Source organism: Melospiza georgiana, chromosome 20 (genome assembly GCF_028018845.1).
Source record: "Melospiza georgiana isolate bMelGeo1 chromosome 20, bMelGeo1.pri, whole genome shotgun sequence".
In the NCBI taxonomy this organism is placed as follows: Eukaryota; Metazoa; Chordata; class Aves; order Passeriformes; family Passerellidae; genus Melospiza; species Melospiza georgiana.
This window is the reverse complement of record NC_080449.1, coordinates 7,440,639-7,459,036: the sequence shown is the minus strand read 5'-3', so window position 1 is coordinate 7,459,036 and position 18,398 is coordinate 7,440,639. Positions and strand designations below refer to the sequence as shown.

The following is an 18,398-nucleotide window of genomic DNA, read 5'->3' as shown; positions in this document are numbered from 1 at the left end:
CCACCGCCACCTCCTCCTCTGCTGCTGGCGAGGGGCGGGCACGCGGCGCGCATGCGCGGCCCCCCCCCCTCCGCCCGGCCGGGCCACGGCGGCCGCACCGCGCGTGCGCACCGAGCCCCCCGCCCCGGGCGCGCTGTGCCGCGGGCGGTACGATGCGCAGGCGCGCTGCTCTCCGCACACACACACACGCCGGGGAGGTCCCGCGTGCGCAGCCGTGGAGAGGCCGCGCCCCCCGACCGCCCCGAGCTGGGCGCTCATTGGTCGGAGAGCGTTGGGGGGCGTGGCCGCGGCGCGGAGACACAGAGGACGGCGCGCGCGGGAGGGCGGGGGCGCGCGCGGTGTGTGTAGGAGAATTGGCGGCGCATGCGCGTGCTGCACGTGCCCGCGCGCCCTCGCTATGGCGGCGGGCGCGAGGCCCCGTGAGGTGCGCCCCGTCCCCTCACGGCCCGCGCGGGCACCGAGCTCTTGGTGCGGCTGGGATGGGGCCCGGTCCCTCCCCCGACCGGGGGACATCGCGGGGCAGGAATGGATTTCGGGACCCCCGACCCCCAAAGGGTGCTCAGATTGCTGCCGTCCCGCTCCGTGAGGTGTTCCCTTGGTTGTGGGCTCAGCGCTTCCCTCCGGCAGTGAGGTCGCGTTTCCAACCTGCCACGCTCTGGGGATGTGGCATCCCCGTCTCCCTGTGCTGCCTGCCTTACCTGGAACATGGGCACAACCATGGAATCGCCAAGGTTGGAATAGACCTTCCAGAACATCATGTCTAATGTTCACCCAATACAACCACTGTAACCCCCAAACCCCTAAAGCACATCACCCAGAACCAGATCCAGACACCTGAATACCTCCAGGGATGGTGACTCCACCTATCCCAAAGCATGGCCACCCTGGCAGGGAAAAATCTCTCTCAAATACCTCATCAGAATCTCCCATCTCCCCTCAAAGCCTCTCACTGCAAGCAAGGCAGAATTGACCGGCCCCCATCCCTCCTTTCAGGTGGTTGTGAGAGCAGTGAGGTGCCCCCAAGCCTCCTCGAGACTAAACAAACCCATATAAATAACTTGGGACATTCTGTGTTGAAGGCACAGAGCCCTGTCAGTCACATCCAGCTCAGTTACTGGGGAGCTCAACTCCAGAAGGTCACAGAGCTGCCTGCCAGCACACCTGCCACTGCACCGAGAGCAGGCAGACTTTAAATAACCCTTTTTGTCCCTTTCCTGTCCACCTGTCGTGGAAGGGCTCAGTGCAGCTCCACAGCTACAGCTCACCCGTGTTTGCTCTTAAAGGAATAGCCAAGTCACTCTTTTCTATCAAAAGCAGCAGCATATCATTCACAGATGAGTGTCAGGATACAGGCCGGGTTAAGAAACAAGTACAGTTGTGATGAAGTAGGATTTTTCTGTCTGTATTTGCTTCCCCAGCCATACAACATTAGCACAGTCTTCCTGCTCGTTTCCTGTTTTGCCTCTTCTTGTTGTTCTTTTACTGGACCTACTCAATGAGGCCAAATTAGTTCCTGCCTCCTCAGAAGTCCTGACTATACTTTTCTGAACCCTGCTCCCACCTGTTGCTTCCAAATCCCCATTGTTTTCTTCTTTTGTATTCCCAGCTGTCACTTCCCACCAGCTATGTCCTCGCTTCCACTGCCACCCACAAGGGCTGTGGCATCTGCAGGGTTTGTGTTGTGCTTCCCCGTGCAAACAGCAGGAGAGAGGAGCTGCCATCCCTTACTTCTCTGCTTTCACACACAGCAATTGTATCCACGGGACATAAAAGGTGGGCAAAGCATCACAACTTTATAAATGCAAGATTATGAAGTCCTCCCCAAGGGGAGGATGTCTCAAGGCCTTCCTGAAGCCCATCACAGCAAGATGACTCTTTCTTTATTCTGTCTACATCTCTCAAGATTGATTAATATGGATATCTTTCAATTCAGACAAGGTAAACTCATGTGTGCAGCTTGATTTTCTTTCTTCTGTTTAGTTTCGGTCTCTTGACTATGCAGTTGTATCTGCTGTAGTTTTTTTCCTCTTTTTTCATCTGTAATTTACTATATTGTTTTTCTCTAGATTAGTCTTTGAAGGTGTATAATTTGAAATACAGGTGGCAAGTTTGAAAGCTAATTCCAAGCAGGAACAAGTGGCACCTGTCAGTTCCCTACTAGAACCCCTTGTTTAGTCTATAAATTACCAGGTATTCCTGAAGTACACAATTGTAGTAATACTCTGATGTATCTAAAACCAAGTAATCATGAATTTCAACTGCTGTACTGTTAAAAAACATTTCCAAGATCTGTTTTTACTACCTTAAAAATAGCTATTATCAACAAAAAAGGGTATGTTGATTATATATTAAAAAATATGAATACATGTAAGTATTAAAAGAATGTTAATTTAATATCCCTGAAACAGTAACAAAATAACCCCCAAAAATGTAGAGGGTTTATTGATAAATACTCAGTTAACTTCCTTCAAATCTTTCTAATATTTTCATGACCTGTAGCTAACCTCTAAGGCAGTTTAAGTCCTTGAATAACTGTTAAGGGTTTAAATGTACAGTGATAATTGCACATTTTCCTCAAAAATTGACTAAACAGACTCAGTTTCCTTTCTTTGTAAAGGAAATTTCGTATTTGCTCTCTAAAGTTCAGATCTCCAGTATTTCTCTCATTGGTTAGATATGTTAATACAAGACAGAGACATAATTGATAATCAGGTGTACTTTATGGTCTGTCAAGTCGGCTGTAAATTGTAAACTTGAACCCCAGTTTAGCAAATGAAATCAGAATAATGTGCTAAAATCCTCTCCAATATAATGCAGTGCTGTGTGAAAAAAGAAGAGTGAATTTCCCCCTAAGTATTTCTGCAAGGCAAAATGGGCATATATAAAATGATGCAAGTAAGTCAATGTTATTAATAGCAACTCATGGTTTCACAGCCTTCCATCCCAAAGAATTGGAAATTACTGTAGAGAAATACAAAACAAGGATCATTTTACCATCACTGAGACTGTTTAACAACTGTCCCTCTATGCTGGGAGCCTGGTTTTCCACTGAGAGTTTGCAGGCTCGGGCTCTGTATTAAGAACAAAGATTTCCCCTTGGAGTGCAAGACAAGTTTTTAGAGCATATGAAAGCTTTCAAGTTACTGAGTACACCTGTGAGTTGAAGGCACATTTCAGCAACACACAAGCTTGTACTTGATAGCAAAGCCTGACTGGCACTTCAGGGCTTGCTGGGAGCCACAGGGCTGCTTTGCTGTGTGTGATCAGTCTGACAGCCCCCAGGAGCTGCTGGGCCCCCCCAGCTCTGCACACACAGCTTGGCACACACAAATACCAGCTCCAACTGTTTGTTCATCTCCACTAGTCACAGACCTTCCCAGTCAAGCATTCATGTTAGAACTGAAGGGTGAGATAATGACAGAGGAATCTTCCACATGTCCTCACAGTTGTTGCAGTTTAAACCTTTGGATGAAAATATTTTGGGGCTGATAATTGCCTTGAAGCAGGACAGCAGTTCAGTAACACAGACAACAGGCAGTGACTAATAATATGTCACTGAATAAATCAAGTGATCGTATTTGTATTAGTTTTTATTTTTATGAAATATCCATTAGACATTGCTAAACCTGACTTTATTTTTTTCTGCACCAACATCTCTAACTTACCAGAGCACCTGCTTGTAGTCCATGAAGAGATGGATGGTTACATAACACCTGTGCTTGTTCCCAGACACTAGAGCCAAAGAGGCAGTCAAAATACTCTTAAAAATATTAAATTGAAAGTCAATGGAACCTTAGAGATGTTTCTGAACATGAGGCATAAGCTTTTCAGACATGTTGAGGATGAGATAAAACTGTACCTTGTGCTTCTGCAAGGAGATATAAAGAAGATTCTCTCCATCTTCTCCACTCATAGGGAAATTAAAAGGGAGACAACATTTCTACAGAGTCAATGTATAAATTTTTGCTTTCTAGGATTTCAACTCTGGCAAATTCTTAAAACTCTTATTTACCATCTCCTCAGTCCTACAGCAGGAAAATTCATGCTGAATCCTAGGCAAAGTTGACTATCAATTCTAGATTTGGTCCCCTGGGAATAGCACTAGAGGCAAAAATTTTACACTCAGTGTGTTTCATCCGTTGTCTTGTTACCAAGTGGCAGCAGTTTTTGTGGGAATCATTAAAAACTCCTCTTGTTATGTAGAGCACTATTGATATTTGAACTCTCAGGGGGAGTAACCTCTGTCTCTATCCAAAAAGTATCAGATAAAAATAAACACACACAACATTGCTCAGCAAAGAACAAGTGCATTAATTACAATTCATTAGTCTGAGTTACTCAAACATTTACGGTGTGTATTGAGTCCCGTGTAGGAGTATGGTGACAGGAAAGGTGAGACAAAAGACAGGAAAACATGTAGGAATCTGTCATATACAGTTTTTGTTATAATAATACATTGTGCACATTATTCTTTTCATCTGAGAATGTCAAAGCTCATTTTAAAAATCTGGTTAAATGCAAAAAGCTCTGTGAGGAAAGTAATTCTTTTACTGGTAGGTGAACTGAATGCCAGAGTCATTCAGAGTTATTGCTCATTAGAGCCAGAGATGGAACTCAGGAACAGAACTGGTCTCCAACTTCAGCTACATAAAATGCTGCATGAATTGCCAACTATGATCTGTGAGTAGAATTTGGTTAATTGTGTCAATCTGTAGGAACAGTTATTATTTTTTGGTATTACAATAGCTCTGAGAGTCCTGCAACTGTAATCCCTGCATGTGAGGTTCTACCTGCACACACAGCAAAGAGTGGCTCTGGCTTGGAAGAAAGTAAAGTCTTTCAGGACATGGTTTGACAAACGAATTTTTGGTAGAAGCTCCTACTTAGGCATTCGCCACCACACATTCCTCCCCTCTTCCCCTTTACATTGTTCCTGCATTGTGCCAGTGATTTTCTTTTTGTGTGTGTTTAATTGAATCTGAATCTGATTTCAATTAGAAATAGTCCCCACAACCCTTTTTTTTTAAACTCAGACTAGTACTCTGATCTGGTTCCCTGGTGCAGACGCAGGAACAATGTTACAAGAGAGTCTCTTGAAGACAGGAATGAAAGAGTGAGGAACACACAGCACCAATTCAGCTTAGCAGAGGTGTTTGTCAAACTGTGCCCTTAACTGAGCCCAACCATAACAAGGTTCTAACTGCAACTGGTGTGAAAAAAACAGCAAATTAGGTTTGTAAGTTTTTTTAAAATTAACACAAGTAGAATATATCAGTAAACAAAAGAGCAGCTCTGCCACCTCAGGTGATACTGCAAAAACTTTCAGAGTGGAAATTGAGGTCATTGACAAAACATCTTCCTTTCCCCTTTGGAGTCAAAACTAATGTCTCTCAGAAACACACAAAGGAAATAACCTTTAAACTCCATGTTTGTTTTTGCAGTGGTATGACTGGAAAATAATTTCATCTGCCTTTGTAAAGGGGGGGTGGGGTGGTATAAAACGAAGTGGAGACCATTTCCCTCCCACCACAGCCGTACATCTATTATCTGACTCACCACTTCTGGGACTCCTTCTGGCAGCTCTGGTTTTATTGCACTGAAAACTCAAGCCTATGAAAATATTCCCTATTTTCAGGTTTACTTTGTTCACTGCTTTGTTCAGGTCAGTATTCTTTCCTTTCAGGGTCTGGAATTCGACATTCAGCAAGGGTTGGATGTTGCTGTTTTTAAGCTTTGTGAGAAGGACCAGCTCACTGGAAGGAAGGGGGGAGGGAAAGGAAGGGGGAGGAGAGTCCATATCTGAAGAGAGACTCCAGACTGGAGAAATTTTACTGACATCCATTCAGTTTCCAGCGGGGTCTCCTTCAAGGGCTTTTACTGAGCTCCGAAAGCCCCTGCAATTCACAGCAGCATTTACATGCAACGTTTCCCTCTGGGAGCTAAGGTATAACTGTACTCCTGGATAATAATCACAAAGAATACCACCAGACTCCCATTGAAATGTCAACCAGCCACTACCGTTGTAGAGAGTAACAAAGAGATGCTAATATAATTAATTATGAAGCCTCAGTACCCTCATTAACACATCTTTAGTGCCTAGATCTTTGAAAATCAGCTGTATAAAGTGACTGTCAGAGTTAATTCCTTATAAATTGCCTCCTGTCACATGCCAGCACTGCAGCAAGATCTCTCAGGCCTTGATGCTAAGAAATCTGTGGTTTTTTAAAAGTTCTGATGCAGTTTTATTGGTGTTATTAAAGGTGTAAGTTGTTGCATAAGCAGTTTGTCAGGCTAGAGTAGAGAAAAATAAAAATGCCTTTAGTCAGCCCAGCTTACACAGTTGGTGGCATAAATAGGAAAAGTTTCAGTCAATTAAATGGAAAATTAAGGACAAAAGAAAAGAACAGGAATGAAAGGTGTCACATAATTTGGCATTTAAATGTTTCCGGACCTTTTTTTAAGTTTGAGGACTGCAGCCAGTTTATAGCTCTCCCTCCTACTGCTGCCTTTATGACAGCATTCCAGCTCCAGGCCTCATTCCAGAGCATCCTCCTTCCCCTCCTCTCCCGCTCACAAATATATATTTCAATAGGCTTAGGCTACATGGAGTTCCAAAACCAGCATGTAATTGGTGCAATTGTCTTTTACACTTCTCCAGAGAGAGCCACATTCATGCTGCTTAAGCCCTGTTTTGTCATGTTTTCCCTTTTTTTTTTTTTTTTTTTTTTTTTTTTTTTTTTTTTTTTTTCCCAAGCTGGACTGGGATCAGTACTTGTGTTGGGAACCCTACATATATACTGAAAAAAGAAGTTAGAGAAACAAGCTGTATGGGTGGTTCATTCTGTTATTTCTCAGAACCAGACTGTCACTCTGCTACAAGATAAAGGGAGACGATAAAAAGAAAGTGATCATTACAAATCACTTGGCATTTTCTGTGAGCAGTTAAAACACTTGCACTGACATATCCAATTTGTCTATACAAGATACTCTGCCTCCCTTCATCTTCCATGTGCTTTTGAGAAGGTGATAATTCTGCAGTGCATAACTTCGTAAAGTTATCTCTCTGTGCTTGTATAATACGTTCCAGGATTCTTTGTAATCTCTGTTATACTTGGGATAAAAAAAAAAATCAAATGAGATATTTTTATTTGCCATTTAAGAAGTGGCTTTCACACTAAGTGCTTTTGCTGGTCTTGCTAATCTGGCAATATGCAAACTCTCTAAATGGAGGTGAAATTTATATCAGTAAAAGGAGTCCTTGCAAATCTGTCTTTCCTGCTGCATTAGCTAACATGGTAGGAACATTATTTCATTCTCCACTCTTAAATTACATATCCATACCCCATTAAAACTAAGATGTATTACTGAACATTTGGTGTTCATAGAAATAATATCTCAGAAATAAAAGTGGCATGCTTGAAATTAAATAAATAGAGATTTCTGAAGAGCCACCCAGAACTACCATGCAAATTCTGCTGGTACCAAGTGGAATGTAACAACTTATTCTGAATGTCCTGTTTTGAAACCACACTTTTGCCAAGGAGAGCCAGTTCTGTTTAGAGGATTAATATCTGTCCACATTACTTTCTAATATAGCCACTGGCTTCAAACATAGCAGTTAAAATCCCAACAACTGTTTGAGATACTACAGATGCAATATGAGTTGATTAAGGGATGTACAGAACAGATAAGTAATTTTTAGTCATGCATGGTTACTGAATATGGGATTAATTTAAGAGATCTCTGTTTTCTTTCATGCTGTCAGCACTGCAAAGGGTCAGGTACCTTTGAGGAGTGGCACAGCAGATTGTACCTTCATTTCTGAGATGAGATGCTGGACATGCTGCTACGAACCCAGCAGGAACTAGAGGCTGCTGAGACCAAAAGGAGAGAGCCACTGCCAGTCACCTTGTTGACAGCAGCAATCCCCTGCCCAAGGCAGAGACTCACAGCTGCCACTGAGCTCAGAGCACCATGGCAGCCAGGACTGAGGATCCTGAGCCTTTCACAGATGCCTCTTTGGACAATCCATGGCACTCGGCCCCGTGCCAGCTCTGCTTGCCATTCCAGCCCTGCTGGCAGTGCCTTTGTGCCCCTGTGGCTGTAACTTGCTGCCACCTGCCACAGAGCTTCCCCCCGCTCCTTCCTGGGCTGCTTACACTTGACTAAAATCTTTGTCTTGTTATTAATCATGAAGGAATGAATAGGGGATAAACAATACATGTACAGGGCAAGAAACCACAGCCATATTTATAAGGAACCCCCAACTAATTCTGCAAAGCACAGTAGGTCATGATTTTAATGGAGATGGATTCTTTTGGTAATGTATCATGTCTTTTGGTATAACAGGACTTCAGAAGCAAGCTGATGTTTTCTGCTAACAAGAAAAAATAAGTTTTCAATGCAAAAAGGGCACAGCATTTGCAGGGACATTTAGGAGAGGGGACAGGGAAAAGGAGGTCACAAATTAGAGAAAATGCATGAGCCTGTTACAGATGGCACTGGAGAAGAAATAACTGGGGGATTCACACAGCTTGAGGTAGCACAGAGTCCACACAAGGACCTGAACCCTCCTCAAGCTACTGAGCAGCTAGTGGGGTACATGGACACGGGTTCAACACTGACAGTTGTGGGGACCTCACTTCCCTCAAGATTTGGTGAATTTTAAAATCATCAATTTCTAACAAAAAAGAAACATGGGAGTAACTGATCAGATATTATCCATACTCAAATAACAAGCAAATAATGTCAGCAAAAAGCCACTTCAAACTCCAGGTTCCAACCTTTGGTTAATGCAAAGGCAATAGCTCAGTACCCAGGCCTCAGGCAGACCACATCTGTCCCCTCGGGCTGCTCAGCAGTGCAGGGGTAGGATGGGAACTGTCAGGGAACAGCACTAGGTCTTGCTGGTTATGGAAGCTGGAGAAACAAGTGGGTTCTGGAGTGACAATTCTTTGAAACAAACCCTTGCTGTAGGTTGAAGAGTTTTGTTTGTTGGCTGTTTGCTATGAATAAACGAGAATACTGAATAAACAAGAATACTTATGAAGTTCTGTTCCCCTGAACAGTCATCAAGCACCAAAGGCTTCGATCCCGTGTCAAGCCACTCCCTACCAGACCAAGTCCAAGAACTCCCTCATGGCCGGATTGATCTGTGCTTGTTGTTTTATTTGTCTTTAGTGCATCTGTTTGGGGTGGAAGGAATGGAGGGGACGGTGTAAAAGGAAAAGGCTCAGTTACGACTCTCCATTTTCGGGTACAATCTCCTGTTTCGCCTGTCTGGAGCCTCAACAGAACTGAATAGTTGCATTTATCACAAATCGAGGGCAGCGACTGCACCCACTAGTGGGGGAATTTTTACCGAGACGCAGCTCCGAGTATTTCTTTTGCTCAGGTCACAGCGATCATACGCTAGCGTGCAGCTTTTTTCTGATTTTTCTCCCCCTCGCTTTCGTTTTTGTTTTCGCTTTACCTCGATCTTGTCTTGTTTTTTTGATGCTGATTTGCTCCATTATGTAAAAGTGAAAACTTCCTACACTTTGTCTCATGAAACTGGGAGGAAAAAGCACAGATCAGCCCAGTAAAAGCAGCCACTTAAAAGAGACTGGGTAGCCTCAGGCAAGTAACAGCCCTCCCCCACTCATCCCCGATTTTGCCTTGTTTCTGATAATGTGAAGACAAAAACATCCATATATCTGATACTGCCAGGCCAGGGAAAAAAAGGCAACGTAAGATTTCTTGAAATACCTTTGATATATTGAAACCCCAGAGAAATTGGAATAAAGGATAAAAGTGCAGTTACTTACAACAGTCCTTGTCTGGAGCTGTTTGCTCCTTTCTCATCCTCAGGGAAGAAAAAGTCCGGACATGCACCACGATACAGGGAACATGTTCTACATTTGCAGTAACTTTGCATACTACTGGCTAAAAAAATGGATTTATTTCTGTCTGTTTCACATACCTAAATTCCAGTTTTCTTATCTCTTTGCCATCTCAAAAACTCGCAAACTTTTCTCCTTAAGTCCCCTCTGACAAGTTATTTAAAGTTTTTAAATTGCAGTCTGTGCTTAGCATTTTTATGATGATGCAGCCTGTATATTAATTCACACTCATAATATTTACTCCTCTACTAAAGAGTAATATGCCTTGGCAGTTCTAATCATAGCAATTAAAGATAATTTATTGATGACTGAAGATGATCTATTTATAGAGGATAAGTATTAAGACCCTCTTAAGAAAACTATTCTGCTATTGAGTTCAAATATTTAGTATCAGATGAAAAGCTGCCCCATGCAATGACCCAAAGCCAGGAGCCTGCCTGCAGAAGTGAGCTGGAAAAGTGCTCAGTTACATCCAAGATGGTCTCTGCCTGCCATTGCTCATGCTTCCACATGAACCAGCTGCTGTTGGAGATGCCAAGCTTGAACTTTGGAAATTCAGATTAACTCCTGTGCTGATGAGAGAGACATGACAGGGCTAAAAGGGCTATCAGTCCAGCCCAAGAGTGTTTATGCTTTTATGTTCTTGTCTCTTCTCTGGGATATCGTGATGGTCCACTCCAGCCAGGATTTGAAATTCTAGAGATTCAGTTCCATTGAGACTTTTTGCTTTTGAAGGAGGTGCCACTGAACCTCCTTCTGCTCCAATTTCACTGTCTGTAAATTGACTGTAAGAGTTCTTTACCATTCGTTTTAGGGACTCTTCACTGTTAATTGTGTAGTACTTTAAATTCCTCAGCAGAACCATTGCACTCAGCTGTGATATAAATGGACTCACACGTGCTCAAGAGGTGAAAGCACTACAATCGTTCTGCTGAGCTCCTGCTCCGTATCCTGCAGCCTTGATTCCTCCACACAGGCCAGACTCCTTCCCAGCAACAGCCGGAATAACTCCACTGAAGTTGGTGCATCTGTGCCTGCTTATGCCAGCACTAAATTTAGCCTGTGCATTCATCATCAAGTTGTTCCAATGAGTTAGTTAGAAAAAATCTCCAAGCAGAGTCATTCCTGTTAGGAATAACCACTTAAATAAGCTCCAGCACCAGTCCGTGTCCCTGCGGACAGGAGCAGCACGGGTTATCCGGGTGCAGGGGCCGGTGCCCGGGTACCGGAGCAGCCCCGCGGGCGCGCAGCCAGCCCGGCCACACAGCAACTCAGCCTGGGCACCAACTACCCTCATTCCCCCATCAGAAACCACGGCAGCGAGCAGAGCAACGAGCCAGAGCACACCCCGGGCACTAAGTGTGCCTTGAGCCGGCCCCATTCCCGGGCCACCACACAGTGACAGCCAATGGAGCTTCCTCTCAAGGGGGCCCAGTCCCCGCTCTCCGCCGCGCTCGGCTTTGTCGCCCCCTCCCCGCCGCCATCTTAACTCCTGGCACCCCGCGCCCTTCGCCTGCGCTGCCACCCGTGCCCACGGCGGGACCAGCGGGGCCCCAGCGCAGCTACGGCGGGAGCGACCGAAGGGGAAGAAGCAGCCTCAGCCAAACCCAAGGATCTAACGGAGGTGCCGGGATAGGCCACACCGCTCTCCCGCACGGAGCCGCCGCCGCGCACCCTTCCCCAACATGGCCCCGCCCGGCTCACTTTACCGCTCGCAGGCCGGCGGGCTCGGCGCTCGGATGACGTCACCGCGCGCCCGTTTCCATGGGAACCGGAGGCGCGGGCGGCGGGAGCGCCACGGGCCGGGACTGCCGGGACCGATCCCCGATCTCCGGCCCCGGCATGTTCACGGACAGGACGGCACCCGGTGCCGACGTGCAGTCGCTGTGGAGGAGCGCCCGGAGCGCGCGCTGCGAGGCGGTGAGAGACCCCCGGGGCGGCGCCGCTCCCGCTCTTGTACCGCCGGGCCGGGCAGGGGGCGGCTGTCAAGGCTGCGCCTTCCCCGGACCTTCAGTGATCGTGCCCCGACTCGCCCCATCCCTGTTCGTCCGCACCCCCCCCGCAGGTCCCGGGGCTCCAGCGCGGCCCGGGACCGAGCGCTCCCGCTCCGGTAGTTGTTGGCACCGGGCGGGGCCGGGGCGGCGGGGCCTGTGCCCGCCCGCCGGCTCTGTCCCCACAGCCTTGTGCTGATTTAGCCCCGGTGTGCGGGGCCGAGCGGCTGCCGCCCCGCAGTTTGAGAGCTGACAATGCTGCGCTGTCACCGTGTGCGCTGCTCGCTCCGCGCTCTGGAGCTCGCTGCCTTCTTGCCTTCTCCCGTCCTTCCCATTCCATGCTTTAGAGCAGTGCCCGGGTCTGGCATTCGGGCATCTCTGCCCCTGATCAGATTATGGGAAGGTCACAAACACATCACCGACACCTGGGCAGGTACGGAGGTACCTTGTGTACCAGAGGGGCTGGAATGTCTCCGTGAAACGGCAGGAAGGGGAAGGTGCTTTGAATGCCTTGTGCAACACTTGTTTTTCTGCTTAGACTATAGACTGTCTGTCTTCTTTCACTAGAAAACTTGCCAGACTGGGAAAATTTCAACAGCAGAAGCTGCAGCACAGTCTCATACAGCCCGAGATGCTGCAGTGCAGACAGAACAGAGCAAAGATGCTGTCCAAGACTTTCAGCAAGAAGTCCAAGTAGATTATATTGGGCTTCTGTCATTCCTTCAGAGAGTGGAGGATGCTGTTATCAAAGAACTAAATAAAAACTGGAAAAGTCATGCCTTTGATGGCTTTGAAGTGAACTGGACAGATCAGGATGAAACAGTAAGTGACAGACTTCAGGTCATTGTCCAAGCAGAGTTCAGTTACTCTAAGTTGTTAGTCCTTATTGCTGTGATTGTTCTTACCAGGTTCTAATAATTAAACATTACCAGTTGGGGTTTTTACAGCTTTCTCCTTGCTTGTTAAAACTGTTCTTCCTGCTGGTGACTGAGCTGTAGCAGCAGTGAGAGGAGGAAGCCTGCAGTTGGTGTAGGCTTTTCTTCAGCCCCTTCAGAGCACTGCAGCCTAGCAGGATCTAGGAACAGTTGCAGTCAGTGAGTTGGCAGCTCTGCCTGCTTAGGTTTGTTTAGTGCATGGTGCTCAGGAATGGAAGCAATTTGTATCAGTACATGTTGGGACTGGCATTTTCAAACTGTTACTTGTGAAGCTCAGTGAGTGCCAAACTCACACCTGTAAATTCTTAGGCACAGCCTTCCAGAGCTGTGCACTCTCTGAGAGGTTGTTTGAGTGACAGTTGTGTTGTGGGTTTGTTTCTCAACAGGAATTCAACAACCTTTTCACATAAATACTTGGACTGAGGAAAACCCACACTGTAACCCCACAATCACACCAGGCGTGGGCACAGATCTCATTTCTCTCTGTTCAGAGATTGTTGCCTCAGTGTTTGGATTTGATCTCTTCCAGGTGTTGTGTTTGCATACATTGTCATACCCAGAGGCTCAGGATCAGAACCTGCAGGTCACTGGTGTGTCATGGAATGCCACAGGATCTGTCATTGCATGTTCCTACGGCCGGTGAGTGTGAGGGATTTGGGAGTGCAGCTGAGGCTCATGTGATGGCTCAGGCTGACCTGAGCTCTAGATATGTTTGCTTTCTCTGTAGTAATAAACTGATATATATATATCTATATCCACTCCTTATGCAAGTTAAATTATTAATCTTCAAAGTAACAAAATCTCAGGCAAGTCCTGAATTAATCTTTTATTTCTTCTGCCTTCCCCCCACCCTGAAAATGGATACATGATCTTACTGATTTGTTTCTAGGTAGGTTCTGTTTGAAAGATGTAAAGAGCAGATGCATTTGCAAATATCTGTAGGTGAGGTTTGGGAGAATGCACTTTATCTTCACTGTGATCATGATGTTTAATGTGGTCTCTGAGCACCCTGGATGAACCTGGCACCTGTTCATGCATGTGCTTGGTGCCATGGACATGTTATAACATGTTGAAGGATTTCTGAAATAAGGGTTTCACAAATTATTTATCTAATCCATTGATGTCTGTAGTAGCACCCTCTTCCTTGGATCTGCTTCTACCCTGATTTTTTTTTATGCTGCCTGCTCCTTGCATTAAAAGCCCCAGCAAAAAGGGTTTCCATGAGAGAATGCATAGGGAAGAGTAAAACAGGGCAAACCTGTATGTTAGTTGCTCCTTCTGTTCTCTCAGTCTACAACCGTTTGCAGATGAGGATGTGGTTTTTGTGTCTGTGGGTACCCTCAGCAGAATTCCTTCCATGAACTTTCCATATGCACCCTTTTGATTGTTCCCATTATTTGAATGGTGAGTAGGTCTTGGAATAGGGAAATTGTACCCAAAATTTACTGGCTGCACTTTGAGGTAAGCACAGACATGTTCCCTGTCACATCCTGGATGAACCAGCCCCCAGAGAAGTTCCATCCCCTCAGGATTCCTTCATGATGGGACCCAAAGCAGCACATTGAGGTGTCCATGGGGAATCTCAGAGCTCTGCTGGACTGGAATCCTCTGGAACACACAAAGCAAGATGCAGCTTTTTTGTTTTTCAGGTTGGACGATGGGGACTGGAGCACAGAGAAATCCTATGTTTGTACCTGGAATCTGGACAGAAGAGGGTTGAATCCACAGCACCCTGACCTGGTGGTGGATGTTCCCAGTTCTGTCATGTGCCTGGCTTTCCATCCCTCCCAGCCATCACTGATAGCTGGTGGGTTGTTCTTACCTCAGACCATGCTTAAACATACCCTTCTCTCCTGCAACCTGGATCCTTTGGTTTCTCTCTCTGAGTCCAGCCTCAGATCTCCTGTAAAGGAGCAGCATTGCAGCTCCTCAAACTGAGGAACTAATGCCCACCAACACAGATAAGTGCACTGTAACATCTGAACTGGGACTTGCTGCTTCTTCAGTGACACCTGCCTTTATATCCCCTCCTCAGAGAGAGGTGACAGAAGGAAATCCAGCTCTGGCTGTAAGGGAATAAACTTATTTCAGCAGAGCAATATTCTCTTACACCAGAACTGGCTGTGCCCTGCACAGAACTGCCCAACCTTTAAAGCTGGTGGGTCTGTTTCCACCATTGCTCCATTTGTACATTTGTTCTGAGCTGTCAGACCTTGGATGTTTTGTATTTGTCCTTTCAGGTGGCCTGTTCAGTGGGGAGTTGGTGGTGTGGGACACCAGCAGGACAGAAGACCCTGTGATCTGGAGGACAGGGATGACAGATGACACCCACACTGACCCAGTCTATCAGGTAACAGAGAGCACTGACAGCACACAGGGCTGGGGTAGGTGAGAGTTGCGCTGCTTTGTGTCATCCCTTTGGTTCCCATCCACAGCCAGGCAGTTCACAGACATTTCAGCAGTTATATTCTTTTTTGGTTGGCTATTTTCCCCCAAATCTAGTTCCGGAACAGACAGCCTGTATAAAATAACTTCACTGTCCAGGATAAATGAAAAGCAGGATGATTCCCAAACTCTAATTGTTTATTAAGGGAGATGCAACCAGTGATACTTGGAGTGGTTATAAACACAAATGGGAAAGTGTCCATGATCCTTGGAAGCTTAAAGCCACATGCTTTAAGGGAATTTACAAGCATGTCATCCAGTCTGGCTTCCTAAGGGTTTTGCCCTTCTGGGGCCTTGTGACTCTGGACATTCTGTGTATTTTTCTCATCTGCTACTCAGGAAAATACTGTTGTTTAGAGCTGGGTGAAAGTGCCATAAATGCCTATCCCAAAAGTGAGGGCAGGTGAACCATAGAAACTGCAATGGAGATTCAGCCCTGAACACTGGATGTGTTTCAGTCTGTGCCAGCCCCCAGCAGAAGCTCGTTTGGTACCAGGCTGGTGCCTGGCTCTGCTCTTGTGCCACCACAGGCTGCATGGGCTGGGCAGTTGTGACAGTCGCCGTTGTCCTGAGCTCTTGGCATTTGGAACAGGTTCGCTGGTTACCTGACACCAGGCACAGAAACCACGCCCGGCTGATGAGTGTGGGGACAGATGGGAAGATCCTCGTGTGGAGGGAGGAGCGGGACGGGCGGCTGGCCTTGGCTGAAGGATTTGCCATCGTGGCTCAGCAGATCCCTCGCAGCACTCGGCTGAAGAAGGTGAGTTCAACAGCTCAAAGAGTGCCCTTTGCATAAAAACACTCTGAACCCTGGAGCCCAAGTGTCAGAGGAAAAGCCCCTTCTGAACAAGCACACCCTTGATCCACAGCTCCTTTGCCAAACAGAAATCTTTCTTAGAAGACTGACAACAGCTGAGGTTTTGCCATGCTCTAAAGAGAAGTTACCAGGATGGAGAACTTGCTTGTAATGTTAATTCATGTGAACCCATTTGCAGGAAGGATTCAGTGCTACAAACACGGAGCTGTCACAAGCTGTGCTGTGAACAGCCCGCTGGGCCCCCAGCAGGCCCTGCCCGCCTGTGCCTCTCTGGGGAGCTCCAGCTCACACCAGCTCTGTCTCTCTCTGCCCAGGTGGCCTGGGGACAGGCAGCCGTGGGGGTGACCTCGCTGTCCTTCTCACCCTTCCATGCCGGTGTGTTCGTTGTGGGTGTGGAGGGCGGGTACTGCCTGCGGTGCTCCACCTCGGCGCAGGGCCCGGCCCTCCCGCGGCCGCGCGGCTCCGTTCCCCTCAGGGCGCCGGCAGAGCTCGCCTTCTCCCCTCACGCTGGGCCCGTGTACTCCGTGAGCTGCTCGCCCTTCCACAGGCAAGTGCTGCATGTGGGACACGATCACTGCCTGGCTCTAAACACAAAATAGCCCCTGGGGTGTGTTAGAAGTTCCAAAAAAGGGTCACCTAGTAGAGAAAAAACATCCATTGGCTCTGGTGAAGCTGCCTACTGGACTGTCCTCCATGTGGGTGCATGAGCAACACCTGCAGCTTCCTTAGATCATCCTCTCTGTTACAATTAATACTCAATCTAAAGCCAAGGAGATGAAAAAGTCCTTCACTTGGGCAGATCACTAAGTATCTTACTGAAGATTTTTCTGCCATCAGTAGCTGCCAGAATTTAAATGAGAAGCTCCCATCTCTGCCAGCAATTCACCCACCATCCGTGGAGGCCCCAAGCCCTGTTTGTGTGAAACATGCTGACAGCCCAGGTTTGCATTTGATTTGCATGAGACAAGCCCAGCTCGAACAATGCCCAGCTCTAGATCAGCAGTTCTCAGGCAGCCCTGGGCCACAACCCATCGACGGTCAATACAAGCCCTCATTAAGCTTAATTGAGGGCAGTAACAAACAGCCCACAGCACAGGCTGGCAATTGCTGCTTTAGGAGACACAGACCTTTACAAAGCAGGAATATTGTCCGAGGTCATGCTCCTTGACTGATTTCTGTTCTTTATCGTTAGCAATAAAACAAAACAAGCTGTTTCTTACTTCCTCTCTCCTCCAGGAACCTCTTTCTGAGCTGTGGGACCGACGGACAAGTTCACTTGCACTCAATGTTGCAGACACAGCCCCTCTTTGCTCTACAGTTATCAAAGAAATACCTGTTCTGTGTATGCTGGTCTCCAGTTCGACCACTGGTTTTTGCAGCTGCATCTGGGGAAGGCAAGTAACTACAGGTGCCTTCTCTTGAACATAAAATTAAGAGTGTTCTGGGTATTAGTTAGTCAGGTCGATTGTACTGATTAGCACATCCCACAAGCACAGAGCAGTGGCCGCTCTTTTCACTGTGTAATTAGTACAAAGGAGTGATTTCTAACTTTAACAAGGTGAACCAGCAGTTACTTTTCACTTCTGATGGTACCTTTAAATCTGTTGCCACAGTCATTCACAGGAATACAGCACAGCAAGATCACTGAGGCTAAATCTATCTCCAGTTTGTTTTTGACATCTGCTTCCAGAACTAATGGCTTAAAATGAAAACTTTTTCCTTAGAAAATTGCCCAAACATATTTGAGTTAAAGAATGGAGATTTCACAGAATTTGGCAAGCTGGTTTCAGGTTTCTGACAGTAGAACAAATCCATGCTGCCTTGCAGTAATGTCAGCTGTCTATCACAGCCTAGACACCCATCAGCAGGGGAAACGGGTTAAAAATAACTCTCAGTGCCAGACTAAGCAGATACTCACCTGCTGTTAGATAAGATGTCTGTTGCCATGAAGCTGCAATGAATGTCTGTGTCTGCAGGAGAGGTGCACCTGTTTGACCTGGGGAGGAGCACGCAGAAGCCCACCGTGTCCCTGAAGCAGTCTGTGAGTGACTGCCCCGTGTATTGTTTGGAATTCAACACCAAGCACACGCGGCTCCTGGCAGCAGGGGATGCTGCTGGGACAGTCAAAGTCTGGCAGCTGAGCTCCGACTTCACTGAGCAGGGCCCAAGGGAAATGAGTCACCTGGAGCAGCTGGCAAATGAGATCATGGACTGAGGGAGCAGCACAACAGCTGTGTGAAGCTTGTAACTGCCCTGACTCCAGGGACAATTCCCCACTCACCTGTTCCAGTGTTGGCCTGGAAAACACAGGTAACCAACAGCTGGAGTT

At 46.9% G+C, this 18,398-nt stretch overlaps 1 protein-coding gene across 1 annotated transcript; it reads left to right on the top strand.

Moving 5' to 3' along the window:
* Positions 1–363: 363 nt before the first annotated feature.
* On the top strand, positions 364–18,345 carry DYNC2I2 (dynein 2 intermediate chain 2). Its single transcript, XM_058038511.1, is given in 11 exon segments — positions 364–419; positions 11,518–11,691; positions 11,693–11,801; positions 12,440–12,694; positions 13,337–13,446; positions 14,457–14,614; positions 15,048–15,157; positions 15,845–16,012; positions 16,384–16,616; positions 17,306–17,463; positions 18,046–18,345. Coding segments are annotated over 11 exon segments (1,770 nt in total). The 3' UTR covers positions 18,285–18,345.
* The last annotated feature ends 53 nt before the right edge of the window (positions 18,346–18,398 follow it).